General features: G+C 40.5%; 1 protein-coding gene across 5 annotated transcripts in view; it reads right to left on the reverse strand.

Annotated features, from left to right (window-relative positions):
• Positions 1-12,624, reverse strand: part of ORC5 (origin recognition complex subunit 5) — a 124,407-nt gene that overhangs the window by 26,822 nt on the left and 84,961 nt on the right. For 2 of the 5 annotated variants that reach the window (XM_050925884.1, XM_050925918.1), the window contains one exon: positions 1,334-1,365. The exons of the other annotated variants lie outside the window; for them this stretch is intronic. In XM_050925884.1, the coding sequence (XP_050781841.1) occupies positions 1,334-1,365 (32 nt within the window). The remainder of the gene's footprint in view (positions 1-1,333; positions 1,366-12,624) is intronic. 5 annotated transcript variants of the gene reach the window in all.

Consider the following 12,624-nt stretch of genomic DNA (forward strand, 5'->3'; position numbering starts at 1 on the left):
AGTGAGCCTGACCTGATCACATTTATAACGTTCAAGCAGAAAAAAAGTCAGATCAGTATACACTTGGTGCTTTAATAGGGCCAATTTTAAAACCTGAAAACCATTAAGCCAAATCAGCTAGGAGGAAGAATTTAATCAGAAAAATGTAAATGATAATTGGGAAATATTGAAGAGCAGCATAATAAATGCCCCAAAAGCCATAATTCCATAAGAAAAACTGATCTTATTTAGAGAAGTGAAGGCAACAATGAAGAAATTATATATATATAAATAAAACAAAAGGTCAAAACGGAAAGTTGATAGTAATTAATATAAATCAGAAGTTAGGAACTGCAGAAAATTGATAAGGGAAGCAAAGGGACACAAGAGGAACTCTAGGGCCAGCAGTGTTAGGGACAATAAAAAGGAGTTTTTTAAATACATGAGAAACAAAGAATCCTGACAATAATATTGGACCATTACTAGATGGAAGTGGTAGAACTATTAATAATAATGCAGAAAAGGCAGAAGTGTTCATTAAATATTTCTGTTCTGTATTTGCAGGAAAAACAGTTGATGTAGTCTCATCATATGGTGATAACACTGTTTCCATTCCACTAGTATCTCTGGAGGGTGTTAAACAGAAGTAACAAAATGTTAGACATTTTTAAATCAGCAGGTCTGGATAATATTGTGCCAATTTTTAAAAAGGGTAAATGAGATGACCTGGGTAATTATAGGCCTGTCAGCCAGACATTGATCCTGGACAGGATAATAGAGATGCTGATATGGGATTCTATTAATACAGAACTAGAAGGCAATATAATTAATGCCAATCAATATGGGTTTATGTAAAATAGATCCTGTCAAACTAATTTGATAGATTTTTTGATGAGATTACAAGTTTGGTTGATAATAGTAACAGAGTTGACGTAATATACTTAAACTTCTATGAGGCGTTTGACTTGGTACCAAACATTTTGATTAAAAATCAATATAAAACGATATAAAATTAACATAGCACACACTGATGGATTAAAAACTGGCTAACGAATAGGTCTCAAAATGTAACTGTCAACAAGGAATTGTCATTTAGTGGATGTGTTTCCATTAAGGCTCCACAGAAACTGGTTCTTGGTCCTATGCTATTTAACATTTTTATCAATGACCAGGATGAAAACAAAATCATCACTGATAAAGTTTACATATGATACAAAAATGTGGAGAGGAGAGATCACCAATTCAGAGCAACCTTGATTGCTTGGTAAGCTGGGCTCAAGCAAACAATATTTGTTTTAATACAGCTAAATGTAAATGTGCACATCTAGGAATATAGACCGTAGGCCATACTTACAAGATGGCAGACTGTCCTGGGAAGCAGTGACTCTGAAAAAAATGTGAGGGTCGTGGTGAATAATCAACCGAAGGAGCTCTCTGTGACACGCTGTGGCCAAAAGAGCTAATGCAATCCTGGGATGCATAAACAGGGGAATCTCAAGTAGAAGTAGAGGTTATTCTACTTCTATATTTGGAACTGGGCAACAGGCACTGGAAATCTGTGACCAGTTCTGGTGCCTACAATTCAAGGATGCTGATAAATTGGAGAGGGTTCGCAGAAGAGCCATGAGAATGATTAAAGAAGTAGAAAACGTGCCATATAGTGATGGATTCAAGGATCCCAATCTATTTAGCTTAACAGAGAAAGGTTAAGAGGGCACTTAATTAAATGTTTGTTCTGCATGTAGATACCTATCGGCTGTAATCATGTGCTCTTCAATCTAGCAGAGAAAAATATAACATGATCCAATGGCTGGAAGCTGAAGTTAGACAAATTCAGACAGGAAATGAGGGCAATTGTTTATCGTGAGAGTAACTAACTATTGGAACAATTTACCAGCAATCACGGTGGATTCTCCATCATGGACAATTCTTAAATCCAGACTGGATGTTTTTCTAAAAGATATACTCTAGAAATTGTGTGTTATACAGGAGATTAAACTAGATGATCACAAGGGTCCCTTCTGGCCTTGGAATCTATGCATCTAGATGATCTAATAGATATTTTCCATCTCTGGAATCTACAGTTCTCAATTACCCTTCCCAAAAAGGGAGTGCTAATAACAACTCTTTAGTTTGGCTTACTTTCAACCACAACTTTCATCTGTTTTATGGTTTTGAAACCAAAAATCTATTGAAAAATTGAGGACTTTCATTCTCCAATTAGGGTATGACATACTTGGGTAAGTGCCTTCTTACTGTTCTTTCTGAATCATATTAAAATATGCATAAATCATAACATTTTGCAGCCTAATGAAAATACATTGCTCTTTTAGAGTAAAAAAATTAACATTGTTGGCTGCACTTGCTGAAAACCCACTGCTGCTGGTAGTTAAATTTATACAGATGTTAAAGCCACTATTATGTAACGAAAGGCAGTTTGAAAACCAGATGTCATTTAGAAAACACATTTCAGGCAAAATGACTGTGCAGAACTAGTCTCATGGAGTTAAATTCAATGGCCCCAGTAGAAATTATGCTAGCATAAGAAGCTGTTCAAAATGATTCAGTTAGAAGCAGTCCCAGAGTATGTTCTAACGAATGTTCAGTATGTCAGCTTTTGTAAAACCAGAAAAAGCACTTCCTTCTAAAAATTATTTGAACAATGAGTAGGTTAAGATTTTGTCACAGTTATTTTCAGTAAAAAAGTCATGGAGAGGTCACAGGCAATAAACAAATATTCATGGAAGCCTGTGATCTGTCTGTGACTCTTACTAAAAATAATGGGGAGGAGGCTGACAGGGGAGGACTCATGTCCAAGGTGTGGGGCGGGAGGGCTGAGAACCCTAGCCCTGCTGCAGGAAGAGGTTCGGGCAGCACCTGCTGCCCGTGAGGCCTGCGAGCTCTGGGGTTTCCCCACAGCCTGCAGTGGCTTGTCTAGACTGATTGTCAACCCAAGGTTAACAATTTTCTAAGACAGGCTTGAATCCAGGGGCTCTGGCATCCATACTGCAGTACACAGACCAGCAATATAAGGGCAGAAGTCAGAAAAAAAGGGGGTTTGGAAGAAAGAGAGCAAGGATCTTTGGGATAGGTTTTCTGTGACTTACAAAAAAGTAACTGGTTCAGGAAGTTCATTAACTAATGAAACCCTAATACACTGGAATGTATATTAATACTAACTGGGCTTACTGATTTATATACAACATATTTCTTTTTCCAGTATTCTCTTACTTACTTTTTATCTATAACTTTTCTGTCAAGCTCTTCATTACTTTCTAGTTTTCCCTCCTACTTTTCCTCATTTTTCTTATAAAATATCAGTTTTAGGGAGGAAAATGCAGTTCAGTGGCTCAGTTATTTTAGAATTGTAATGAATTTAATCTCTCTCTCTTTTTTTATTAATGGACCTATTTTCTCTTTAACATTTCTTCTTTCATTGATAAATTGGAAAAACCCTTTTAATTCCTTCAATAACTTCAAGGAACATTAACTCATTTGCTTTTCTGCTTCCTGTATCTTTACACTGCAAGACTTACATGATTGAATATAGGGTTTCACTCCACTTTGCTGTTTCCAGTACAGGGTTTTCTACAGTCAAATCTAGGAGAGGAACCACATAGGTCACTTATTTTTCAGTGAAGCAGTAACTGGTTTCTTGGAATGGTTAGATGTGTGTATTGGAGTCAGAGGAACTGGAATCTATCCCTGTTCTTCAATCAATCCTTTTCGCCTTCAGCAAATCACAACCTCTCTGTGCCTCCATTTATTCACCTGTAATATGGAAATAATACACAGCTACCTCACAGAGTGATGCAAGGATCAATTAATGTTTATAAGGTACTTTGAAATCCACTAATGAAAGACACTGTAGAGAAACAAATTATTTGTTAAATCAAAGCGTCTTTTAGGAAGCAGTAGCTCTTTTCCACACTCATGGATTTTAATTGCACCCTTCAAAGTAGGTTAAAGTTTGTAGATTTCTGGAACTGCTCATGTGAGAGCCTTGGATGCAGAGGTGCAGCTTCCCATTGTGACCTTCTGAAATCAAGGAGGGTAGGGAACTGAGCCAGCTCACTCTGCTTCCCTGTGTTGGGGTACCCTCAACACCTGGAACCTGTTAGGTCTCAAAGGAGCTGGTCAAAAGTGTTTCACGACTGACTGTATGAGACTTTTGCTGAGAGCACTAGGAGTATGGATATGGAAGTATTTCCACTGTTCATGGCAAGATCATTTACAACTACAAACCAACCATCACCTTCCCTGTGTCATACCTGGGTCTAAAACAAGATTGGGAATGGTCCAGGATGGTGAAAATAACCAAAACTTTAGCTAGGAAGAGTAGAATGGATAGCAGGTGATGGCTGGCTAGCTCAGCTATGTCAAATGAGGTTTTTCAAGGTATTAGCGGGACTATTTTGTGGGAGAGGATGCTTTCTATAAAGGATGCATTTATTATTTCTGTAGCCAAGGCCCCAAACATTCTTGGCTACCTGTCGGAAGCCTGTTAGAAGCCAGCCAGAAGATCAGAGTCATATGCGGAGGCACAAATTTCCTTTAAATATTTCAAGGATGTCTTAAGGCTTGTCTACATGGTGCTTTACTCCACACTATACAAGCATAAATTCTAGTGCACACTAGCAGTCATGCACTAACTGGCCTGTGTGGATTCCGCTGGTGCACACTGAAAGATTTCTAGTCCACATTAATATAGTACTTTTTGAAACAGGACCACATTAATGTGCACTAGGGAAGTCTTAGTGAACGCCAGCAGGTCCATATGGGTCATTTTGCGTGCAACACACTCATGTGCATTAGAATTTACATCCTTCTAGGGTAGAGAAAGGCACTATATAGACCAGAGGTAGGCAACCTATGGCATGGGTGCCCAAGGCGGCACGCGAGCTGATTTTCAGTGGCACTCACACTGCCCGGGTTCTGGCCACCGGTCCGGGGGGCTCTGCATTTTAATTTAATTTTAAATGAAGTTTCGTAAACATTTTAAAAACCTTATTTACTTTACATACAACAAACTGTTTAGTTATATATTATAGACTTATAGAAAGATCTTCTAAAAACGTTAAAATGTAGGACTGGCACGGGAAATCTTAAATTAGAGTGAATAAATGAAGACTCGGCACACCACTTCTGAAAGGTTGCCGACCCCTGAATTAGACAAACCCTTCATACGCAAGTGGGCCAGAACCTGAGAAGGAATGTGTTGTGCCAGTGACCATGTGCACCACCTTCGTATCCTAAGATTTGGAAAGGTCCTTCTGGAGTTGCATAATTTTTTCTTGGAAATATGTCTGCAATTCCTCTTGACAAGTGATGCTGGTGCCTAAGGGCGCATTGTGGGTCCTGAGCTGGTTGACAGTACAAAATAGATCTCAGAGGTATGACTCAGAGACTGCTGTAATGGAGGAAATATGGATCTTCAAGCCTCCTCAATGGCTAGGGATTACAATGGAAAGAAATCCTTGAGTTAGAATTGGTCAGACTTTGTCTTTGTTTTTCTCCATCTGCTCTGAAGCGTCTTTCATTTGTACTTCCTCTGTATCAGAACAGTAAAAATTCTGTAACAAAAACATTTAGATACTACCACTGGTGGAAGCAATATAAAAACCTAGATAGATAAAAAATGGTAACCTTAAATATAATACTACTACTAAGTAGAAGATCTAGTGTCTATATTTATGAAAGGTCTTAATACTCTCATTCCACTAAGTTACATTGAATACTATCTCAATGAAATTAAGAGTGCAACTAGAGATCTGCTCTACGTGGTATGACTATCGTTTTAGTCTTGCCCTGATCTATAAGTAAGTATGTTTAAAAAAAAAAAATAGTTACACCAAAGGAATAAGTCAAATGTGGGCCTTAGTTTTTAAAAGCACCTCAACCTGGCCTCTGATGGTGTGAGTGTAATTTTGCATTCACAAAAAGTTGAATCCATTTAAACAGCTAATGACCTAATTTATGGACAATACAATACATAGTACATGCTCTGAATAACACCAAGAAAATCAGAGGCTGCTTCTCAAAATCAGGCCTTTGGGAACAAGATTTTAGACAAAATTACCCATGTGCAAGATGTCATGAAAATCATATTCAACATATGTTGCTTCCTTCAACAAAGAAGTTTTTAAAACGTGTGCTAATTGCAATCTATTTTTGGATGCTTATGATAATTAAATGTTGAAAGGCTATTGATTCAATCTGTCATAAGGAAACAAGATATTAAGATTTTTTAATTAAAACAAGCACCTCAGGAGGATTTGACTTAAATGCTTTTGAAATATTAAAAAGACATTTTATTGACAAGGCGAGACAAACGATAAAGTATGTGGGAGTCTGACGGGTAGGTCTTCTTTAAAAATGACTATTTAAAAACATTTTAAGAGTTCCGTATTAATGATCTTTCAAGGTTTCCAACTCAAATTATCAAATGTGCTCACTTTACAAGTAAAAATATGATTTTTCCCCCTCATTACCACTCCTGCAAAAGTCACCCTGAAATTCTAGTTGGATTTTTGTGAATCCATAGCCCATCACCAGAAACAAAGTCACTGGCCACATTCTGCCTTCAGTTCTACTGTACAACCTCAGTGTCTTCAAAGTTTGCCCTCAGTAACACCTGGGCAACCTCACTCTGCTGGAAAGATGTAACAGAGGACAGAAATTTGACCCTATATTTGTTTTGACTATACACAGGACAGCAAACACACACTGTTCTGATGACTTGCAGTAATATGAAAATAAGTAAAAAATTGGGAACAACTTCTGTCACTTAAGTAAGCAGGTATGACTTTGAATATATATATATGGATCAAACCTGTGAAAGAGGTGACATTTTTACATAGTGTTTATATAGCAGAATTACACTTTAAAAGGTTATATTAACTCATGGAAGGTGCCACATTGTTCATCACTGAATGACAAGACAAACTTGTTATAAAGTTGAATATAAATACTAGAAAATTCAATAAAACTTATTCCATAGCTCACAACTTATGACAGGATGTGCACACATGCTTTCACTGATATTATTTCAGTTTGTGTTTAACGTCAACAAACAAGTGAGACTAAGAATTTCCCCCAGTTTACCCATGCATTTCTACATAAGACACCAACTAGAATTAATTTTGGTATGTGATGTTAGAGTAAGTAGATCCTGTTAGAAATTTTCATTTACAAAACCTGGACCTTTAGGCCCACATTCCAATACCCTTGTTCATACTGAGTAGTATACTCAGACAGGGCTAGACTGCAGTGCCTTCTGCACAGTGACGCACCATACCACCAATTCCCTTATATGGGGAGCAGCAGTTTCTGCAAAGCCATTACATCCCCACCTCACACAAGTGGGTAGAAAGGGGAAGAGCCTTGGACCACCCTGTTGAGGTATTTTTCCCACTTTGAACTTTAGCATCCAAAAAGTGGGGACCTGCATGTACTCCTTTAAGCTTAATTCCTAGCTTAGATCTCATAGCACCGCCACCAGCTAAAATATAGTGTTTGGCACACTTCCTGTTCCCCCAAAACCTTCCCTGGGGAACCCAAGACCCAAACCCCTTGGGTCTTAAAACAAGAAGAAATAAACCATCCCCCCTCCTTTCCCCCTCCCAGACTTTCCTCTCCCTGGGCTACCCTGAGAGACTACACTGATCCAAACTCCTTGGATCTTAAAACAGAGAGGAATTAACCTTCCCCCTGCTCCTTTCCCTCCACCAATCCCTGGTGAGGTCAGACCCAATCCCCTTGGGTCTTAAACAAGGGGGAAAAAAATCAATCAGGTTCTTAAAAAAGAAAGCTTTTAATTAAAGAAAGAAAAAGCAAAAATTATCTCTGTAAAATTAGGATGGAAAATGTTTACAGGGAATTCAGCTCATATAGACTAGAGGGACTTCCAGCCCCCTAGCCTGAAATTCAAGTTACAGCAAACAGAGGTAAAAATACTTCCAGCAAAATACACATTCACAAGTTAAGAAAACAAACATAAGACTAATTCGCCTTTTCTAGCTAGTACTTACTATTTTGAACATGAGAGACTGTTTCAGAAAGATTGGGGAAACCTGGGGTGCACGTCTGGTCCCTCTTAGCCCCAAGAGCGAACAACGAACAAAACAAACAGCACAAACAAAGACTTCCCTCCACCAAGATCTGAAAGTATCCTGTCCCCTCATTGGTCCTCTGGTCAGATGTCAGCCAGATTCACTGAGCTTCTTAACCCTTTACACCTTTACAGGTAAAAGAGACATTAACCCTTAACCATCTGTTTATGACACATTCTCCCAACATGTCCAAGTACATATTGATGCTGGTGCACCACAGATCATATTCTGTGCCAGGTTTAAATGTCAGTTTACTCCTTTCCTGGAGCAGTGGGAAGATGAGGAGGTGACTCTGGGAGTCACAATCTTCCCCCTGGATTGCTCCGAAGCTATGTCACAACATTGCCCCTTACTGCAATCACATTGCAAACTGATTATTCTGTCCCTAAGTGATTAGTTTCATGATAATCAATAAGAACTGGGGCTCTGGAATATGGCTTTTCTTAAAGGTATATATGTAAACTGCAAGTGGTTTACATTTATAGTATAAATTAAGAATATAACCTTTATACCATATGTACTAATAAGCCATGAAATAGTAACAATTTAACCTTCATCTTCCCTTAAATACATATGTTGCATGTAATTACAGAAAATATCCTTAAAAAAACCTTCTCAAATGAAAATATAGAAAAATAATCAAAGAACTATCAAACAGTTTTCCATCATTTTCTTTGGGTTTTTTTTCCCCCTTTTAAATGAGGCTTTATCATCAGATAAATAAGCATAAAACATCTGTCAGCCCCTTATTTTAAAAAACTGTTCTTCGAAAAAACAACAACACTTTCCTAATTCAGTTTCTGCGATCATTTAATACAAAGATTTGCTAGTCATATCACAGATAATTTTGGTTACCGAACTACCATACTTTATCTAGGGGAAATGTGATTTCAAGCATTCAGTTCAAGTACTTTTGTTCCACAGAGAATTCAGCAGATGAACAAGATGACTGATGACTTTGTGATCTTTAGTTACCAAATAAAGTTACCTGAGTGTGCAATGCTCAGCGAATTTAGCTAGGTTGCAGCATCCAGTTGCAGCTGGATCCACAAGATTTGAATGGGAAGAATGGAATTTTGTAATGCATTTCATTGTCTGGCTATGCTGAAAGGAGGACAGGCAGGGCCGGTGCAACCATTAGACAAACTAGGCGGCCGCCTAGGGCGTCAAGATTTGAGGGCGCCAAAAAGCGGTGTCCAAAATGTCTGGGATGCTCACCCAGTGCTGCGGCTTTGATCAGCTCTGGCCGGCTGGGAAGCGATGTCATTCCTCCTCCGTCCACCAGGGGCGCTCCGCTGCTATGGCTCTTCTCCAGGGCCCCCACCCGCACTCCCCTGAGCTGTGCAGCAGGGCTGGGCCTGCACTCACCGGCGGCAGGAAGTACAGAGACCTGGCCCCAGATGCACCGTTGGTGAGTGCTGGGGGGTGGTTCCCCCCAAGCCAGCCCTGCCCCCCCGAGCACCCTCCCCCCACAGAGGCTGGGGGCACCCCCCCCCCCACGAGGAGGCAGTGTAGGGCCCCAGAATATCTAGGGACAGCCCTGGTAGCCGCCACCCTGCCCGCAGCCAGCCCCTGCCGCACCCCCTGCCCTGCCTCCAGCCAGCCCCTGCCACACACCCCTGCCCTGCCTCCAGCCAGCCCCTGCCACACACCCCTGCCCTGCCTCCAGCCAGCCCCTGCCACACACCCCTGCCCTGCCTCCAGCCAGCCCCTGCCACACACCCCTTGTCTCCAGCCAGCCCCACACCCCCTGCCCTGTCCGCAGCCAGCCCCGCACCCCCTGCCCTGCCTCCAGCCAGCCCCGCACCCCCTGCCCTGCCTCCAGCCAGCCCCGCACCCCCTGCCCTGCCTCCAGCCAGCCCCGCACCCCGTCTCCAGCCAATCCCTGCTGCACCCCCTGCCCTGCCCGCAGCCAGCCCCACACCCCGTCTCCAGCTAAGCCTTGCCATACACCCTGCCCGAAGCCAGCACAGCCCCACACCCTGTCAGGTTATTCATTTATTTTCATTCAATATGTAGACTAAATAATGAAATTAATAAATTTTCAAGCCAAACGTGTATTAATTCTAATGAACAACGCCATACTATGCAGCATTCATTTTTGAAAGTCTATAATCAATGCTCTGAGGGAAGGGTGGGGGTGAAGCGGAAGGTGGAAGTTTCGCCTAGGGCGCAAAGTATCCTTGCACCAGCCCTGAGGACAGGAGACAGTGGATGTGGTTTAATTAGGACATAATTTTATTCTTAAATATCTAGACGAACCTGACAGATAAAAGTGTACAGCGCAGGTAATTCCATAATCATTTCAATATACAGATGGAGGGCTTCTGTCAGCCATCCCGGTCCCCAGCCAACCTGCTGCTGGCACCTCACAATTCCCCTCTCAAATGAAGGTTAAGGGGGGCTATAAAGGAGGGGGCTGGCTCTCTGCATACCAGTTATATTTTTTTTTTACTTCCAGATATAACTAATAAGACAATGATTTGGTTAGATTGGAGTTTGTGGAATTTAGAAATTGTAAAGAAGGGTATTACTATAAATCAAAAGGAAATAAAAGCTTCAATTGGAGTGTGAGTAGTGGCGAGGTAAAGAATCAAATGCAACCAACTAAGAATGATATATATTTGCCTGTTTAGGGCCAAGCAGAGGGACGGAGACAAGCATGCATTCAGAATAACGTCAAACATCAAAGTTGCTAACAGTAGAAGATGATGTAAAGCCAGAGCACAGAGGAAAAGAGAGTGAGTGAAGTTGTGTTCAAGAGTATTTGTTTTACCAACTACCAGCACAATTGTTTTGGAGTCGCTAGCATAAGATAAAGTTCTGACAGAAGCATGAGCTGATGGGTATGAAGCACACAGAGTGAGGTGTAAATAAAACTGTGATGGAAACATTGAAGATTTAGTTATTGTCTGCACTTAAGTGAAATCCACATTCGGAAAACAAGTGGTTAAAAGTAATAAATAAAAGTGATACAGGGCCCAAAGGATGGACTCCAGGATTGGGGCTGGGAGTAACATATGACAACACACCACAATGAAAAGACCTAGAGACAGAAAAGTGCCCTCTCTCACTCATCTGAACAATCAGAGTTGAAGACAGATCATAACAGAGTGACAATCTGAAGATTACAAAGGCATGGGTAACTGTGGCAAGGTCCACATCAGAGAAAAATGGTCAGACAATCACCACACCAAATGAAGGTGAACATTTCAGGAGCAGCTGGGGTTTCACTGACAAAAAACACAAGTAGACACCTTGATAACAGGGAAATATACCAACCTCTCCATGCTTTCTAGATTTTTTCTCAATAATCTATATCACCTTTATGTTACCTGGATTAAGTCTTTACCAGTTTCTTTTCATCTAAGCCTCTCTCTCTGTCTGGCACTTGGCAAAAGACACCATCTTGGTCTGATGAAAAACTGCACATCACTGCAAGCTGATAACACCACAACCAAACACCTGTTTCCTTTGTGGCCTTACATATGTGCTGAACGTAATGGATGAAGAAATCCACAACACTGCCTTTTGAAATTTCTCCGACAGGAGGAAACAAAACCATCCAAGTGTTCTCTCATCCATCCCTGCCAGGATCTGCATTTGAGCTGTAAACTCTAGTCAGTGGTATTAATCAGCTGACTGATCTAAAAGAATCTGCATGAATGCCTAACTTTTGTCCGCTAGGAGGCGATCAATCATGAAACAGACAAAAGCACTCTCTGGATCATACACTGGTGGAAACCCAAAAACCAGAGGAGTTTGATCTAGCAGTGCCTTACAATCACTTTCTCAGTCTTATCCCAAAAGGACAGGATAGAGATAGAAAAGCAGCACAACAGCCAGCTCACCGGTGTCAGGAGTTGGTTTCTTGAGCAAGGGGCTACACACTCCTCTCTTTGGGGGATGCAGCAGCCTGCCCTCTTAAAGAGGCATTAAAATGTTTCTCCATTTGATTTTATTGCTTAAGTGTCATTTCAACTGGCAGGTAACAGCGTGAAGCTACCCCAGCACAACAACTAGTGATTCAGACTAAACCAGGATGGAGATGGTATTTGCCTTCATAGATCTGACCCCACAAAAGCAGCAAATATAGTCAGAATCTGATCAGTTTTATCTTTGGAGGAGATTGGTGCTAAAATTGACACTTTTGCATCTCAAAAACAATTTCAAAAAAAAAAGACAAAACCTGGGTAATTGAAACTATAAAACGCTTTTCAGCATTAAAAAGATAAACAGCACAAACATTGGCGCAGAGGAGACCTACCTCTCTTTCTAAGAAAATGTTCTGAATTTATTTCATAAACAGAGAAATTGTGTAATATGAGTGCTACCATGGTAACAATTCACTTATTGAACAACAAAGATTAAGTAATTATACAAAACCTTCATATCAAGCAAATACCTGTCGTAGATTCAGTGCTACCCTTCCTGTGTCACCCTCAGTATTTTTTTAATTTTTCAGAAAAAAAAATCTGTCTACTCTTCACATTATAGCAGGTCAGGCATTTTACTTGTCTCCCTCCTTCCTCTT

This window comes from Gopherus flavomarginatus, chromosome 1 (assembly GCF_025201925.1).
Source record: "Gopherus flavomarginatus isolate rGopFla2 chromosome 1, rGopFla2.mat.asm, whole genome shotgun sequence".
NCBI lineage: Eukaryota > Metazoa > Chordata > Testudines > Testudinidae > Gopherus > Gopherus flavomarginatus.